Consider the following 19,138-nt stretch of genomic DNA (forward strand, 5'->3'; position numbering starts at 1 on the left):
TGTGATTTAAGCAACAAATCCCCCACCACTGGTCACGGTTTCCATAGAAAGGGTAATTTCTACTGGCAGTGGAAGCCAAGTGCACCCAGATAGGGAGAGCTTTGCACTTTAGTTGCCCTTCTTCAATGCACGTGGCTGTCACTGCCCTTGATCCAGAGGCTGCAAGATGTGGCAGGGCTTATGGCTGGTGACCTAGCCTTTCATCTATCTGTGTGTGGGCCAGGGGGGCTGTTATAGCCTCCTGAAGCAGGCAATGAATGCCAACACTGTCTGTCCTTCTACACCCCGGTAGAGAGAGCAGGTGGTGCAACGGAAGCACAAAATGAACGGGGGAACAGCTCGCGAGCAAGTCTGTGAATCACGAGCGAGGAAAATGAGGATCCTTGCCTCCAGGACTCACCAGCCCTGCTTCGTTCCCACCAGGGGGGCTCAAACCAGGCTAGAAACTCATTGGAACATGCTAAGAATGAATGTTTCCTCCTGATTCATGGCCCCTTTGAGAAACTGGATGACACTTAGTTTTCTCCCTTTTTGAAATGAGTTTTAAGCACCGGGGAAGTGGGTGTTCAAGTAGTGGAGAGGGCCACTGGTGCTGAAATCTGCCTCGATGGGTCTCAACCCTGAGTTGCAAGGACCATGTGCTGGACTGGAAGGGGAATAGTTTCCAGACAGACTCAAGTCTTTGCAAATCATCTGAGCCAGCTAGCACACCAGTACCACTTATGACATTGGATTTTTTAATGTGGAAGCTAGAACAAGGCAGATTCTTTCTAACCTATGTCTCCAGGCTGCCAAACAGACACGAAGGGTCGACTGCCTCTCCTGGAATCTGGACCGATCGCTTCAATGGGGGGAAAAACCCCCTCCCTCCTCTCCTGACCCAACCAGTTCTTGCTTGCTTGAGTGCCTCTTTTCTGCTGCTGCTCGTAGTCTCTGCACGAACGATGGGCTCTGCTTGCACCTCTACCCCTTACCCAACACCAGGGCTAAATAAACCTGACAACATACTTACGCACACAGACAGGAGTCTTTCCAGACCAGTGGTGGTCCTGCTGGCAGATCCTCACAGACATCCCAATGAGGCGGAAGCCAGGGTTGCACTGGTACACTACGCTGCCTCGGTAGTTGTAGTTCTCACCATTGATCTGCCCATTGACAATGGGGTCAGGCAGGCCGCAGTGCCCAGCTGGATGAGGCAGACAAGGAAAGCCATTCAGAGCTGTCTGCTTGCCTGTGCCAGTGGCATCACAGGAGGACTTGCAATTCCTGCATATAGGACTTGGCCCCAAATCTACCAAGGTCAGTGTTCCCACTGGTGGCCACATGCTTTGAGACCTGGCTTGTGGGCATCTCCTATACCATTATAAGGACCCAGCCCCTGCTACGAAATAAAACGGTAGCAGCAAATAAACATAACATATTGCTTCGATAAGCCTTTTCCTTCTTCAAATCCCACTGATCTATTAAGCCACCAACCCTGCTTCCTTTCAAATGTGTGCTTTCCCCGCTACGAAATCAGTAGGACTTAAGCACATGCCTAAGTTCTTCCTTGAACGGTAGGATAGCCTCCTTGTGCAACCTACTTCAGGGCCATTTCATCACTTGACACAGATACCGCTCGAGCACCTACCCAAACACTTCACTTCCGCTCCGCTCCACAGTCCGTTAGCCATGCATTCCCGTACGCGTGACCCTACCAGGGTGTAGCCGGTATTGCAAGAGAAGATGGCCGTAGCGCCGTAGTCGGTTAAAGTCCCAATCTTGTTCCCATTTGGGGGTGTGGGCAAGTCTCCACAAGAGATAACTGAAAGAGATCCCAAAAGAGTCAATAGGAGAGACCTGCCTGGGGGATGCGTAGCAATGTAGTGCAGTGTGTGCAACTCGCTGGCACATGCTACGAGAGGGACCAAGAAATGAGCAGAGCTGAAAAGAACATTAGCTATCTACATGGGGAATGGGAATAGCCACCGCTGCATTACTAAAGATGAAAAATACAGCGGCTGTTATCCCTCATGCTTGAGGGCATCAGTTAACGTCTAACTGATGGGGAGGAAGCAGCCTTCCCTGTGGATGGGCATTTCCATAACTGCCCCCCCACAAGAAGTATTGCACTCTCTCGACAGCATCTGGTGCTTGTCCCTGTCACAAACAGCCTGCTGGCCTGGCCTGATGCAACGTGACAGTCCCTGTGTTCTTGCATTCAGTCTATCAATATGAATCCGGTGACTGTCTAGGACACGTTTAGGCAGCCTGGCTTCCAAAGAAACACTGAAGTTGCTACCCGACTCCGTCTCATCATCAGAAAAAAGTGGCACCAAGGGAGTCCCATACTTCTCCTCTTCCAATAACTCCCAGAGGAGTTTAAAAGAGGCGCCCAAATACAATCTGGACACAAATCCAAACTGGCCCAATGCTTGTGGGTGCGTGGACCCAACATTTAGATATCGCTTGCTGTAGACCGAGGTTCCAGATCAGATCTGACTTTCCCCCAGCTTTTGTCTAGCCAGTCTCCATTATTTTCAAGCTCCCTTGGTGCCTCAGGCTCAACAGGAGATAGCTGAGCCTCAAGCTGGGGGTTTTGTGTCTCTTCTATCACCACCACGATTCTGTAATTAGAATTTAGCTGACAAAGCCGTTGATGAGGTTAGAATGGGAGCAGGCTCGCAATCCCAGAACAGATTGAGCTCTGAAAAGCTAAGAGGGGTGAAAATGTGCTTCTGTCAGTGAAGTCAGCAGCTGCATCTCTAGACACAAAGGGAGTCGGGAGGGTGAGCAAACGTACTATTCTGAAGGACCAATTTTTCCTGTCTATATCTGCGTTTAAAGAGAAAGAGCGAGAAAAATACCTTTCACAAAAGGCAAGGTCCAAAGCACAGCAGTGAGGTCAGGCAGGATGCCTATAAGAGTCACTTAATTTGTTTGTCAAGAGCATTTTGATTTACAGCTCTACATAATTTGCCATTGTAAACTTGGCATTTATGTCAGGCTGGAAACTCAGGCTTGATTTTGAAAGTGGGAGATGCATTTTTTTTTTAATGTTAACTTCAGACCACCTGGGTCTAGCAGCAGCTGGGTTGCTGGGAACTGAAAGCAAAGGATGGGCTGATGGGCTTGAGTTCATATAGACTCTTCTGATTTAAAACCATGACTCAGGCCAGCCTCTGACCTATGCCATGACTAAATTTCCATCTCCCTGAGCAAGGCTGCAGCACTGCTCTCACATGTTGTAGGGAAACGCAGCAGCTAAGGTGCACGTCTGTAGGGGGAACAGCCATGCACGCCTGGCTACCAAGATTCACCATCCTTACTTTTACAGGTTGGCATAGGATCCCCTATGCTCCACGTCCCATTGGCCTGGCACTTGATGACACGTTGGCCCGTGTAGTAGTATCCAGGGTCGCAGATCAGCATGAGCTGGGCGTTGTATTGGTACTGGATCTCATAAGTCAGCCTCCACCTGCCGTGCTCCACTGCGATGCTATTGATATCGGGGCATGTGACAGCTGAGCATCGGCCACATCGAAAGGGGGGAGGAGGGAAAAGAAAGCAGAAAGACTGGAATTAATGAACAGTTGAACTTTGAGACATCTTAGAGCTTGTAACAAGTTGTGTTAGCCCCTTGCCGGAGACACCGGGAGCAGCATAGCCTGCTTCAACTTTCCACGTAAGACAGGGGAATGAAGTTTCTGGGATCAATGGAAGCGAGGCTTGGTAGCAGTCGATGGCAGGAAGGCACATCAAGGGGTTATCATCTTTTCCATTTAAGAAAGAGAGCCCCTAAAGGGAAGGACGCTCTTTCATATCACCATCCTCCAGTGCATCGTGCTCTCCAGCCTCCTGGAATCGCCTCTCAGAATTTCCTTCATCTGGACTGAACCTGGGAAGAGGCTGTCTGGGGCTTGTCACCCCCCACCAAAAACATTGGTGTGACCTTTAAAGAGTGGCTTCTGCCTTGTTAGCTGACGGCAAAACAGCCAGGGATAACATCAGCTGGAAGAGGGCAGTGTCAGGGTTTCACATCTTCTAGGCCATGCGACTACAGGGTGGCAACCCTCACTCTCTCCCCACATTTCTGCCCCATAACACGTAGATTTGGGTGCTCTGAGAGTCAAGCCAGTAGAAGGAGGCAGTGATGTATATTTTATTAGTGTTAGTACCACTAATACCACCACTACTTAGAGAGAGGGCTGTGCCTCAATAATTTGCAGAGAGTTTCTTTTTTTTAACAACAGAGGTCCATATCAGTTTTCCCATCCGTTGTAGGTGGGGAAATGGGGGCACAATGGGGTAAGGTGGCATGCTGAAGGGCATTCAGGCCAGTGGCAGGGCCAGGAATAAAACCTAGGTGTTTTAGTCACTGGGCTATGCCCCAGAACAGAAATGAAAGGAGGAAGGACTTGCTAACCACCTTTGCGGCCATGGGACCAGGCCAGGCACGTATACTCACCCACGCAAGGTGGAGGGGTGTTGCCATTACTCCACTGCCCTGTTGGGAGACACTCCGTGGTGGATTTGTCCCCTGCCTGCAGGTGGAAGCCCTGGTTACAATGGTAGACGGCTTGGGTACCAACGGTGTACTCCTTGCCGAAGACAATCCCGTTCTTGGGTGGTCTGGGTACTCCGCAGGAGACAGCTGGGGAAGGAGAAAAAGTAAGGTTGCCTTCTGAGCTAAAGTATTGATAAACCCATTCAATAACACAGCTGGGCCCCCACCAAAACCTCCCCGGAAACGGAGGATAAAAAGCCCAGATTGACATTTTCTAGATGATCCACGACAGCCAGAAATAACACTGCGAATCTGAACCGCTCCTAATGCCAATGTTTCTGTATCCAGATTCGAACTGAAATTTGGAAGCCAGGCCTCTCTCAAATGAATAAAGATCCTCAACACACACAGTGTCACTCCAGCGAAGTCAATGGTGCTATGCTAATTCTGCTAAACTTTATACAGTGCCCAAATCACTAGAGTTATCACAAAGCGAACTCTTTTCTTCTTCCAGAGATTTGCAGGGTGAGACAAAACTACTACTTTGTCTTTATATCATAGCACCAAGGACCTCAAAATAGTTGCTAAGCATTAGCTAATTAAGCTCTCCAAGACCCTTGGATTATATAATGCGGCAAATTGTGCTGGGGCAGAAGGAAACCTAAATTTAGAGTTGCAGGCTAGAAGGAAAAACAGTGCAGAAGGTAAAAGGTGAAATTAGTTGAAGTGCCAACAAGCTGCGATGAGGCAAGAAGGCAGCTCTGTCTCTGCTGAGGACCCCTCACTATAGTGGCAAGAGAGAAGGGCCGGGTGGTCAGTGATGTCTTGAGAATAGAGACAGGATGGAGGCTGTTAGCTTGTCCATCCCGAGACACCATGCGTGACTGGGGCACATCAAGCCCTCTTGATTTCTTTAGGTCAGTGAAGGCCAAGCTTTTTGGCAGGCGCATTGCACGTTAGCCCCATGCCCTCCCGGAGTGTCACTCTGACCCCCTTCCTTGCTCAAGCAGCTGCTCTGCTTTTTGATCCCTGTCCTCTGCTCCCTATCCAATCTGCTACTCTGCTTTCTGGGACCTGACATATCTGCCCCCTCCCTGATCTGCTGCACACAGGGGCTGCCCGTGCCACCTGCGTCACACGTGCCGCAGGTTGCCCTCCCCTGCTTTAGATGCTTACGCTACTAGCCCAGGTGAAAGGGTAGTTTCTTCTGAACTCATCTATTTAGGATCCACAGACAGTCTCGGCTCCCAGGACGAAGAGAGCATCAGCAAAACAACGACCAGCAGCAGCACTGTGGCTGGCCTCTCACCCTGCCTGCTCAGCACAATGGTTTGGCATCAGCTTTAGAGGTGAGGATGCTAGCGACAGCTGAGGGAAAGCAGAGCAAGGGGCCTTTCCCTGACCCCACTAATCTATTACAACTGACTTCTGGTCACCTACCTACTGTGCAATGCAGGAGGGTCCTGCAGGGCAGTGGGCTGCAGTTCAAGGCACTAGTGGTATCCTGCTTAATTGGGAAGCAATGGTACAGAGTAAGAAAGGGCAAGCAAGACAAAAGTGAGGTGACCAGAGCAGCCTGGATGCACCAGCCTGTCACCCAAGGGAAAGAGCCATGTTTCACTGAGCATCGCACGAAGATTTTCCACTGCCCGCAGAGAGCAGTGAGCTCCCTTGTCTCTGTCTGCCATCACAACGGCTGGAAAAGTGTGCCTGTGCCTGCCTCCAAAAATCACAAGCGGGCTCCCACCCCTCTCCTCTTGAAGCCCCGGTGAAGAGAGCAGCTCATCTGTTTCGGACAGCAAGTCCCAACCCACCCATCTGGAGTGGTGCAAGGTGGCAAATGGGAAACGACAGCTTGCAAAATGTTAAGCTGCCCATTGCAACACTGCTAATGAGGCCACCCTGCCAAATGTCACTACAGGTTACGGCAACGGAAGAAGTTCAGGGGCCTTAATGAACTGCTGATTTGGTGGGCAAGCCCCTGAACCATGCTGTGTCACTGGGGTTGCAGGGGAGGGGTGGCAGTCTTTTTGGAAGGTTTTAAAGTGACAGCTGGAAGGCTGAGCTCATTTATTGTCCAGGCACAATTCCCTTAACGACCCTGGGTAGCTCACACATAAATGGCATTTCTCATCAGCAGGCCCCAAGTGCTTCTTCACAAAAGGAGGTCAGTGCCATCGTTCCTATGCTAAAGAAACAGAAACAGAGGCGCAGGGGAAGAACTGACTTGCTCACGATCTCTTGGTGAGCCAGTTGCAGAGCTTGCAAACAGAACCAGGATCCCTTGGGTTGCAGCCTGGGGCTACCTCTGCAAGGTCACACTGGGCTGCTTTATCCTGGGTCATCTTGGGAGTTGGGAGACATTTTTGACACACACACACACACACACACACACACACACATGCATGCACACACAGAGTCATCTTGGGATTTGGGAGAATTTTTGACACACACATGCACACACACGCACACACACACAGCGTCATCTTGGGATTTGGGAGAAATTTTTGACACATGCATGCACACACACAAGTCATCTTGGGATTTGGGAGAAATTTTTGACACACACACACACACACACACACACACACATGCATGCACACACAGAGTCATCTTGGGATTTGGGAGAATTTTTGACACACATGCACACACACACAGCGTCATCTTGGGATTTGGGAGAATTTTTGACACACACATGCACACACACACAGCATCATCTTGGGATTTGGGAGAAATTTTTGACACACGCATGCACACACACGAGTCATCTTGGGATTTGGGAGAAATTTTTGACACACACACACGAGTCATCTTGGGATTTGGGAGAAATTTTTGACACATGCATGCACACATACACGCACACACAGGGTCATCTTGGGATTTGGGAGAAATTTTTGACACTCACACACGCATGCATGCACACATCAACACACAGTCATCTTGGGATTTGGGAGAAATTTTTGACAACCCCCCCCTTAAAATCTGCAGATTTGGGTGAACTTAAACATTTTGCGATTGGGTGCTAACATTTGCCAACATGATTTTGATCGGGAAACAAAAATTGGTAAAATAAAGTATTTCCCCTTGTTGTTGTCTAAAGGAACGGTTCTGTGTTTTTGTAATCGAAACGATGTTGACATTTATGTCCGTTTTTAAAAATGGATAACAAGCCCCCAATTTCCCTCCCCGTTTCATTATGCTGCAAACTGTGGCGGTGGATGGGGACAAGAAATACGGGGCTTTTTTAGCTGAGGATGGGGGTCAACCCCCAACCCGAACAAACTATTTGTCTGGAAAGAAGCATCACTCGAGGCAAGTTCAGTCCTCCTCACCGGAGAGCTGGACTCCACGGTGCAAGGTCTGTCCGAACACAGTGTAGTTAAAGAGAGCTTGAAAGCTAATAGGCCGGACCTCTGGAGGAAGAAGCTCTGTCGTCGTTCTACAGAGGCAGGAACTGAAACGTAGGAGGAGGATGGGACTCGGTCAAAGACGGCGTCTGTGGCAGAGCCGAGGTATAAACCTAGGTTTGGCGAGTCAGAATCCAAGACTTCGAGCACAAAGCCCCTTCCCTCCCTCCCCCTTTCCTGTTCCTCTCTCTACAGGTCACATAGGGTTGCAAAGACAGAGCCAGCTGCAATACGGATCCCAGTCGGCGTCAAATGGGGAAACCAAAGTCATTTTGTTTCCTGTTGGTGGCATGGCTTTCCACCACTAGAGATGCAAGGTGCTTTTATCGCATTACCACCATTTAGGCCGGCCAGCGTCTTAGCTCCGAATGCAATTACCCAGCACCTAGCATGCACTGGTCTTGCTAATAGGTGTGAGTAATTCAGCAGGCTGCTATTAGCAGGATCAGGCATATCCCCGGTTGAAATGATAATCACATGTATGTCACTTCAGCAAGCTAAGGAGGTTGGCGAATCTTTTACAAGGCTGGGTGTCTAGACTAGCAGCCTCGCTGAATACAAATTTCATTCAGAGGTGAAAGAAGCGGGCTCTGGAAATCCTTACCCTTTTAACTGTCATTTTACAATCCTTGCTTTGGTTATCATAGCCAATCAAAGCAATTGTGAAGAGGTATCCTCTACCCCAGCTGATTTCCTTCCTTTTTCCATCTCATCCTGTTTGCCTCCAGAAGTTTAAACGACTTGAAAATCTAAACAGGCCAGACATAAGTAGACCCGTAAAAGAAGGGACAAGAGATGGAGGAGTCTAGTTACTTCACTGAAAAGAGAGCTGTCGAAAGCAAAATCGCTCAGAAAACTCATCCAAGGCCCACGACAGCCAGCAGAGGTTTACTACTGCTTTTAAGGGTCTGATCCAAAGCCAGCGAGTGAGAGTGAAACCAAGATGTTCCCCACCGCCGAGAGAAACTGTTTGGTGCCTTACAGATAGGCAGCTCGAGCCCGAGCAAAGCTTCATATCGGCTCAGGCATCCTGGAGTATTGACACCACTTCCAAGAAGGCCTGACCTTGAGCTTGAGGCAACGTCCTGGGATGCAGCAGAGCCTGATTCTACCGCAAGCCCCCTATGATGAGAACATCATCATCCCCATTGATCAGATGTGGAAACTGAGGCACGGGGAGATGAAGCCCAGGAGTGTTCAAAGGGCCTGAAAGGAGCTAGATGCCCACCTTCCACTGAATGCCAGTGAAATGTGGGCACGCAGCTAAGGCAGGGAGGTCACATTTCCCGGGCTCCCTGGGATCTGGATCATGAGGCTCCTTGAGGTCCAAATCCAGACCCATCTCCAATGGTAGGGCAAGCAGCGACAGCTTTACCTGCGGCAGGTTCCTGAGCTGCAGAGATTAAGGACCTGACGCTCACCCCTTGACTGCCAACACACATCCCCGGAGCGGCTTCATATGCTGGAATTCAGTAATAGGCCTTGCCCCTGGACCATCATCCAGAAGTCCTGGCCCCTCCAGGAGTCATATGGTCGAGACCCCTGCCCTAAGGCATCCTTAACATGCAGTGCTACAACCAGCTGCCCAAGCTACTTTGCCTGTAGCAGTCCATTTGATTTTATATGGAGACTCTCCATTGCCTAAACCCAATGCTGATGCTGAGGGTAGTTAAGAAGAATCCAGGCTGTCCACGCCAGATGTAGTTAACTCAAAACTTCATTAAGCTACTAAAACCACCCCCACAAAACCCTCGCCTCTTCACATGCAGATGGCCAGGCTGAAATGCAAAGAGGAGCCCGTCACAGACGGCTAGCCGGACCTTCCAGTGCTGTTTGCTTTGCCACACGGGCTCTTGAGCCCTGCGCTCTGCAGCAGAACGATGTCCCTCTTTGCAAATCTGGCATCGTCCAGCAGGATTATTAAGTCTTTATTTACAGGGTCCGGTACACGGCAGAGTGGCTCGGTTTTCTGCAATAAACTCGCCATCTGCTCTGCAAGTGCATTACCCAGGCTCACTGGCGAGTGCCACGAGCCAGGAGAGACAGGGAAGTGGATGAAATCTAGGATTCATTTCCAAGGAAAGCTAAGTCAACATTTATCTGGGAGAGACTCGTCCGGAGCCTAACAAGAAGGATAGAGGGAGCTGCTGGGGGGTGTTTGGAGAACTGCGTTTGTATGCCAGGAAAGGCTCCGATGGCAAACATGCAGCTGCCCAAAAAGACCCGAAAGGCAGAGCTTAAAAATAGATGGCAGAGGCAGAAGAAACATATTAGACCATCTCGCATCTCCCCCTCTCCCATGCCAATGCACAATTGCTCCCGGCAGAGTATTTTCCATCACTTCCGTAAATGTCAGCGAGGATGGAATGTGCAATAAAGATTATTTGGAGGGGATCGGGAAAGGGAGGAAGGATTATGAGCTGGCAGAAGAGAGCTATGGGAAATGTCATTTGCTAACTAGGCCATGTGTTTATGGGGACCCTGGTTCCCATCCTCCTGACACAGCTGACTGTATGAGCAATTTATCCCGTGTTGTGGGTTGAGTTCCCAAATCACTGCCATGTGGTGTTAGCTACTGGAAAAAAGAAGAGGAGCGGAGTACAGCCAGAAACAAAAGGTTGCCAGTTGGCTTAAAGAGAGTGACAAAAAATACATGCTGGAGTTTATGTAGCCGCGCTGGGCAGCAAACACAAGCCGGCAATGCATCTGATCTCTCTGAGGCCAGATGGGGGAGCTGCTCCACTGTGAATCCTGATAATACCCGGCCAAGACTATCCCGTTATCTGGCACGGTAGATCTCAAAGCACTTCAGAACAGCAGGAAAGCACCATGCTGCTTCTTATAAGTGCAGGGAAGCAGAAACAGAGGGAGAAAGGAAGAGACGGCCACCAGGACATGGAAGAACCAGTGGCAAAGACAAGGAGAGAAGCCAGAAGTTTTGAGTCCGATCCTTACACCTGATGCACTCTTCCCAAGGGCACCGGTTCCCAAATTCACCGCCTATTGTGCGACTTGCTGATATTCTGCCCTTGCATAAATTCGCAGCGATTCAGGGATTCCTGCACTTTGGTAAAAGAAGCGACCTGACCTTGAGCTCCATCTTTGCTGGGTCTCCCTGCGCTCCCCTGTGTCGACACTACTGCTGTTTTAGACAGACGTCACAGTGACCCAGGATGGCACAGTTAGGATGCCCAGTTGCTCCTCGCAAGGAAGTCCATTTGCCCACTGGTGCAGCGGGACTTATTCCTCTTCTAACTATCCCTGTCTTGCGGAGGTCTTCCTCAGTGCAAGTACAGGAAATGTTATCTCCCAACCACAAGCCTTCCCACCGTGTGGGCACACTCTCTCTCTCTCAGCAGCACCGTGTCTAACGACACTGAGCTGGTGGCCAAGTATGAGACTAAGCTGATAAAAGCCAGACCCAGCTCACCTATCAGGTATCTAAGTGATACTCAGGCATCAAAGTCTCCATGTGGTTTTCAACTCCAGCCCCTGAAAATCTGCTATTTTTGTAATGCAACTTCATCCCCACCTTAAGCAGCCATCCTGAGAAGTGAGGAGAAAGAGAAAGGACGACCCACCTTTTCTGTTGATGGGCTTTTTGTGGACTCCAGCAGGGTGAAACAGGATTGCAATTAAATATTTCAAGACAATGAAGTAGCGCTTAGACACCTAAGAGGTGCAATAGGATCTGGCCCTTAAAGCTCAGAAATATTAACTACCTGGGGTGTGGCTTTGCTGTAACAAGATCCCAACACTTAATTCTTGGTTCTTAAGGTACCCGATAGAAACACTTTACGGCAAGCTTGATGCACCGCTCACGAACGACAGTTGCCATGACAGCCCGGTGCTGGGAACTGCCTTGCAGTGCGATTCAGCGGCTCCATTCAGACACGTGCTCTTTCTTCCCCCCCGTTATGCTGAATGCTTTTGCCCCACTCTGTCCCTGGCCCGTGCCCTGCTAGCGGCACAGGGTGCAGCCTCTTATGCTGTTCGTAGCTCGGGTCGCCCTGCTCCACGCACCCATCTGCCAGCACCAACTCTACCAGGAAATGCAGAGCAACCCAACTGCGAGCTGCCCCTCAAATCAGAGTCGGTGGAGATCCAGACTGCGTATTTGCAGTAGCCCTCCAGACTACTTCTTTGCAAAGTGCCAGGGGCTAATGACACCCTAAATTAGGAGCTTGAAAAGGAGGCAGTTGTGCATCCACCTACTGAAAGACAATGGAAATTGGGTGCTTTTCTCCCTGCCTAGACCTTAGGAACCCCCCTGTTAAGATATAATAAGCTCAAGGGGGGGCATCTTCAACTGTCCGAAGCTGACTAGTTGACAGGAGCGCCCACATCACAAACCACCTTCTGAGGCTGCTCAACAAAATCAGGGAAACCCGCTCGTATCGTTCTTGTGATCTCCTGCCTTCCTTATGGGATGTTTTGCCTTGCAATTCAAAGCTTCAACCAAGAAGAAAATCACCCTGCATTTTCAAAGCATTGTTCTATAAAATTTGTTGTAAAACTGTTGTAAAAAAAAATATATATATATATATTTTTTTTGTGAAATCCCTCCCCTTTTCCCCCTGATTGACACATCAGTGACACCGTCGTCTCAACTTGTCTCTATGAAACGCAGAGCACTTCAGCTGTCACCACAGTCGGCTCTTTGTCCCAAATGGGACAAACGAATGCAGAGCCCTAGAGGTGGAGGCTATACATGAGCGTAAGAGATTCGGGAGCGCAAGTTCAGCTTTTGTTCCTAATTCATTTAGGCTGTTTTGTAAACTCCCCTGGATTAAGGTGAAGGAACAACGCACGTGGGCGTGAGAGCAGCTTGCCCAAGCTGTGCCGGTTTCCAGAGCAGTCAAGGCGATGTTTAATCCCCGGCATTAAATTCTCTTGGAACGTTCCACAAAGAAACATTCAAAGCAATTGGAAAAAACTTCATCAGAACGGAGATGAATATTTTATCAACAGAGAAACAGGGACTGGATTGAAAACAGGTGCAAACAGAAAGCAAATGTGCAAGTGGGGACCAAGCGAGAACTAAGGTAAAACTCAGAGCCTGGAGCACAGCTGGATAGCACGCGCCTTGGGTAGGAGCCCTCCAGACTACTTGTTTGCAAAGCGTCAGGGGGCTAATGACAGCCAAATTAGGAGAAGATTGAAAAGAAGGCAGTTGTGTGTCCACCTACTGAAAGACAATGGAAATTGGGTGCTTCTCTCCCTGCCTGGACTTTAGGAACCCCCTTGGTAAGATATAATAAGATCAAGGGTGGCAGCTTCCACTGAGGGTCGACTGTCCGAAGGCTATTTGAAAAGCCCGCTGCGTCGCTCCATCCAGGATGGGCTGCACCTTTCTCCAGGGAACAAACACTCCTCCACAATGGGCCTTGGAGAAGGTGAGACACCACCACATTTTTTACAGGTTAGCTTGATCCATCAACCCAGGCCAGAGGACAACCCCAGAGGGTGACCCCCGTTCTCAGGCTGGTGAGCAGTTGCATGCATCACTTCAGCATGGCTGATGGGATAGGTAACCATTTATAAGGATCAGGGGAGGGTACTAGCTTGGTCCCTTGTGCCAGATGGTCACCTGGCTGGGGTCATCTGACCTCGGTCCTCTTTCCTGCCAGGGGCGAGGGGTCGGACACGATGATCCACTGCGGTCCCTTCCAACTCTACAATCTATGAAAACCTCCCAGGCTACTTTGGCCAGAGCAATTGCCTCTCCTCTCCCTGCCTGCTGACTCACGTTTGGATGAGATGAACACTCCCCGCTGTCTGCAACCAGCCGCACTCAGAGCAGGGGAACAAAGGCGGTAACAGTGCAGCCCTTTCTTTTTTCTTGGTCTATACGCAGTCACAACTCCCATTAAATTCAGCGCTTTGTCTGACTTACAACTGAAAAAGACAGTGAGGGTTTAGGATCCCAAGAGTAATGCGTTCGCCTTTTCCCCACCTTGACACAGAGGGATGGCTCCATTCCAGTGGTAATAGCCTTGAGGGTGCCGCAAGCAGGTGGCGACGCTGTGGCCAACGAGACGGTAGCCTGCATCGCAGCCGAATCGGATGGTACTGCCTGGCTGCATCCCAGCCTGGCTGAGAATCGAGCCGTGGAGAGGGGGTGGAGGAAGGCTGCAGTATGGAGCTGGAGGAAGGGGAAAAGAAATAAAACACACATCTCAGAACAAAAGGAGGGAGCATGCCGAGACAGATTCTCCCCTCCACGTCCCGCGGTTACATGATGCTTGCTTTAAGCCAAAGTCTGATAGGAAACAGAGAGGTTGCAAAGGAAAAAAAAGAGGTAACGTTGCAGAATATATATATATATATATAAAGGAAAAGGAGGTAATGTTGCAGAGTCAGGAACTGGTGGTACTCACAGCACCAGCTGAGAACCCACCGTCCCTGCTAGTGATTTCCAGCAATATTTGGACCAGGTTATAACATTGCAATGAGTCCTGAGTAAAGCCACAGTGCACACTTGTGCTGCTCCAGCAGCAGATCTGGGGTAGGGGGGTGCGCGGGAAGGTGAGACCCTTTGACCCGTGATTACCTCCTTGTGCAAGGGTGGGTGAGGGGGAGTAATTTGCTCTTGGTCTGTGCCAGGTGCCTTCTCCCTTTTGCAGCGGGTTAGCTCTGCTGCCTGGCATGACAGGAGAACGGAGTCCAGGCTCTACTCTTCCACAGAGCAGAGGCAGTAGCAAGGCACCAACATAGCTTCTTCTCCTGCACTGTTTCTTGCAACAGTCCCACCTTCCCTGGCCTGCCCCTAATAGTGAACGGCCTGGTCCTGCGAGGTTCTGGGCGCCCTGGATTCTTGTTGAAGCCATTGTGAACTGCGGGCTCTCAGCACCACTCAGGACTGAGCCCTGCCAAAGCTCTGTGGAGACAGCGATGGGGAGAAATTGCCTTGAATACCTGAAAGCATCTAAAACTCAGCTGATTGCAGGTTTTGTTATGAGCAAGAACTGTCAGCCTGTAGGTCACGCAAACCCTATGATCAAACCTGGGGCCAGATCACGGCTTCATAAAAGAAAATTATTTAAAAAAAAAATCCCTTGCAGTACTCTGAAGTGTTGAAAATCCTGCTGATTACAACCCAGGGGCTGCAGGGGCTGAAGCGATTCCCGTAGGATTTCTCTTTATATGGGAAAATAAGCAAAATGCACCATTTGGAAATGGATTTGGAGACAAATCAGATGAAACTCAATGAGCCCAAAGGAGCTCTGCTTTGGGTTTGTGAGTCCTCAGTGGAGATCAGGGATAGAAATTAAAGGGAAAAGTTCCAGCTTCCCCACCCCCAGACAACCAAAACTTCCAGGTTTCACTTGGGCTTGGGAAATTCAGGGTAATTTTTGGTACTGAAATATTAATTAATCCATTTACTCAGTAATGCTGTTACTTATTTATGGCATGCAAGCAAGCTCCCTCTCTGGTTTTATGACTTTCATTAATTGAAATTCGCTAAGTTCCAGAAAAATACTCATTAATGTTTAGGAATTCTTAGCAAACACACTGCATCCAGTAAGTGTTTTATGCCGAAAGAGTAATTAAAGCTTCCTCTCTTAAGATCCTGACCTGGTTCCTTTGAGAGCACGGGCAAAAACACCCATCAAGCTTGAATGGGAGGAGAATTTGACCCTAATAGTGCACTTTGAGCACCGTAATATAAGTCACTGTTCAGGCACCAAACAGGTTTTAAGAGGTTTTATGCTTGCGGTGTTAACCACCAGGTGTCTCAGTACTACCTAATCTATTCTACAATCTAATAACATGGCATCCGAGCCACTTTTAATTGAATTCAGGTCGACAGGGCACTATTCTGGGGACTACATCACTTCTTCGACATATAAATCAATGGTTTAGTCCTGTACATCAGGTAGTGCTCCCTTAGGTTAAATTCACCTGCACAGCAAGTCAGCTAAAAGCTTACGCTCACCTTAAGTCCTTAAAAGAGTGATTAAGTAGATTCTGAGTAATATCAAACTACTACTCAGTAGTAGTAGTAGTAGCAGTAGTTAGTTTTAAGTCCATAAAATAGTGACTAAGTAGCTCCTGAGTAGTACACAGGCTAGGCAGGCCCCTCCACGAGTGGAGGATTTCCATTTGTGAAAAGCCCGCCTTACTTCATTTAAGACGGTGCAACCCTTGTCTCGTTTTGACTGTGCGGATTTGTGTGGGCCCTGCTACACGTTCAAATTCAAGCTAGATAAAAACCAGCTATAGAGTCGGGACACATTTTCGAGTGCTATTATTATAGCTGGCTGGCTCTTTGTAGAGCTGGAGAGTCATTTTTATCATGCGATAATTATTTTGCGCGTGTGGCTGGTCTAAATTTATTGCGCAATTAACCAGTTAATCGTGTGATGATTATTACTTTGCGCTTGTGGCCAGTCTTACTTTTCACATGTGGCCGGTCTATATTTATTGCACGATTAGCTGGTTAATTGTATAATATATGTAAATGTGTAGAAGGGGCCCCTAGGCGTGTGTGAGAGCCTTGAATTTGCATCCCCTCCTTTTTCCTGCACAGTTCATGTTTCTTGGGTAGACCCCAGCCAAAACAGCCCACTTTGCATTGGGAACCAGACACAGACCCTGTTTTTCTCCAACTTCGGTGATTCGTGCAGCGAGCTCAAAATGAGACAAGCTTTGGGCTGAAATCTCTGGCCGTGGCCTGGTGCACCACAGTACATGCAAAGCCTCTCGCTGCTCAACACTGACAAAGCTCCCGGGCACGAGAGGTGCTGAAGCCCCTGATGTGGTCCATGGGTGTAGGTCACCAACCCCTGACTTAACTATTAAAAGCAAGGGAAGGGAGGCAGTCAAGGGACCAGATAGGTGGTTATTTCTGGCTTCTGCTCAGTACTCACCAGAGTAGCGGATTTTAAAGCCCTTTCTGTTGTAGGCATGGTCGGAGGACCAGCGGAGGTAGACTCTGTTTCCAGTACTGGTGACCATCAGAGGAGCAGAGTAATTCCCACTTAGAGATAGCAGCAGTGCACTCTGGCCAGACGGACCTTTATGAAAGGAGTGGAAAGTTAAAAGTTAGGGTTAGTCCACAGCAACAACCCTCCCACTCCACGGAGGTCCCTCCCTGTCTGACACACTGGCACCTGAAGCCAGATCCATTTTGACCCATGGCATAAAACATCTAAACACCCCTTGGAGACGCCCAGAGATGCAGACAGAGGGGGACTCAGTTCAGTGATCCCTCTGAAGTCAGCATGGCTCCTGGTTCTGCATCCCCTCTGCAAAACGCACATCACTGCTGCTCCAGGTATGCGAGCCAGAGCCTTGATGTGAAATTCTGGCCGTAGCAGAGTCAAATGCAAGAGGGCCAGGGCCTCACCGCTCCTGAGAAGCACTGTCTGGTGTAGGGTGGGTTGCACGGAGTTGCAGGCACAGTGAGTACAGCGTTGTGGGTTAAGGTTGCATTTCTGTGATCCCTGAAAAAAGTCACCCAGCTAGGATACTCTTGAGAACCCAAATATTGGCTCCTAACAGGAGGAGCAGATCTGCCTAGCATACGGTTCAGGGCTGCAGCCTTGGACTGGTTTGGAATAATTTCATTTCTCCTCTCAATCGATCTCCCCCCAGCACCCTTGCCCCACACCGCTCTTCTCTTTACGACCTCCTTTAACTGCTCCCCTTCCCCAGGTAGAAAGTCCCCCCACCCCAATTAAATCACTGTTCTTCCCTCCCCCGGGAAATCAAACCCAACCACTAGCTTCTTGATGGACTACTGTGCTAAGCAAGCACAGTTGCCCTTAGGGAGAGATTTCCTGAGGCACGGCAGAGGGCTATGGGCACTGCGGTGGAAAAAATTCAATGGAGGATTGTGGGAACACATGAAGGACCATGCTCCTTCCTACTACTCCCCTTGTATCCACCCCCCTTCCTAAACCTCAAAAGACATTGCCAGAGTGAGTCATTACCGTCAAAGATCTCGAACTCATCATACTGCTTCTCGCTTAGGAAATACTCGATGATCAGGGAGATGTTGTATCCGGGCTCCACTTTGACCACCCAGGAACAGGTCTGGAAATGTGGGTAACTTCCCAGGAAGCTTTGGCTGAGGATCACACCGGTGGAGTCTGTCAAAACCTCGTTCATCGGGCAGTGGACTAAAAGACATAGAAACAAGAGGGCACAGAAGATAAGGTCTCCTTTCCAGTGCCAGGTGGAAGCAATCACAAGGAGCCAAGGCCAAGCCTTTCAAAAATAGGTGAGGGGAATTAATGGGGAGGTCTTCAAAATGGGACTGAAGCTCCTGGGTTCAACTATCTTTCACTCAGACTGGAGCACCTCATTTCCTTGGGCTCCTCTGAAATGTCCAGGTCTCAGTTGGACCTCGGCTCCTAAGGAAGAGGGCTGGTTTTAGCACAGTGCTCAGCAACATTCAGATTTGGAGGAAGCCAGATGTGCCCAGACGCACATCTGTGTCGCTCTGATCCGACGACTGTCAAAGTCAGTGCAGTTGCACCAGCATGAAAGTGGAGTAACGTAGGATTGGATTAAGTCCTCGTTACACAAGGGACCTTTCATTTGAGGATTTGAAGCTTGGTGTAATTGTTCCCATCACAACACCCCTCCTGTGACCAAGCAAACTTTATTATGCCTATTTTACAGAGCGGCCAGGTGAGACATAGACAACACTTGTTGAGCTGGTGGGAGAAGGGGGATTAGAAGCCAGGAGCCCTGAATTTTGGAGAAATTGTGAGACCATACCCCATCTCAATACAGCTGAAACGTCTGTAGACCCTGGGTTTAAAAACAAAAAACAAAACACGCCCCCCAAATCTAGTCCAAGAAAGAGAGCTTGAAAAAACTAAGCAGAAAAGCATTGCTTGAGAGGATATTTAGTCATCTATCTATCCATCCATCCAGAGATTGCGTCTTAAACCATAGCGAGCACTGAACGGAGATTAAAGAAAAAAGCCAGTGTCAGCCAGAAGAACAGTGTATTCTTTCCGAATCCTTAATCCCTTCAGTGATTTTTTGACATCCAGAAATTGGTGACCAGATGTAATTTAAGCAGTCTCCTTACCCTCAGGGCTAACAACCACTAGTAAATAATTGAATGACCTCCTGTTCTCTCCTTCAGCTCACCCTATCCCAGAGAGAGAATAGAGCTGTAGAAAAATCTCCCATTATATGTCAAAATGTTCAGATGGGGGAATAAAAAGAAGATGAGATAATCACAGCTGGAATGAAAAAAAAGGAAACCCGTCAATAGACATCA

The 19,138-nt window shown here is 49.1% G+C and overlaps 1 protein-coding gene across 4 annotated transcripts in view; it reads right to left on the bottom strand.

The window, feature by feature from the left end:
• Positions 1-19,138, bottom strand: part of CSMD2 (CUB and Sushi multiple domains 2) — a 651,518-nt gene that overhangs the window by 53,978 nt on the left and 578,402 nt on the right. For all 4 annotated transcript variants that reach the window (XM_014605014.3, XM_019487966.2, XM_059729594.1 and 1 more), the window contains 7 exons: positions 17,832-18,020; positions 16,767-16,913; positions 13,850-14,038; positions 4,448-4,633; positions 3,309-3,503; positions 1,631-1,804; positions 1,013-1,186 (listed from right to left, as the gene is read on the bottom strand). In XM_014605014.3, coding sequence (XP_014460500.3) covers positions 1,013-1,186; positions 1,631-1,804; positions 3,309-3,503; positions 4,448-4,633; positions 13,850-14,038; positions 16,767-16,913; positions 17,832-18,020 — 1,254 coding nt within the window. The remainder of the gene's footprint in view (positions 1-1,012; positions 1,187-1,630; positions 1,805-3,308; positions 3,504-4,447; positions 4,634-13,849; positions 14,039-16,766; positions 16,914-17,831; positions 18,021-19,138) is intronic.

Source organism: Alligator mississippiensis, chromosome 6, assembly GCF_030867095.1.
Source record: "Alligator mississippiensis isolate rAllMis1 chromosome 6, rAllMis1, whole genome shotgun sequence".
NCBI classification, from domain to species: Eukaryota; Metazoa; Chordata; order Crocodylia; family Alligatoridae; genus Alligator; species Alligator mississippiensis.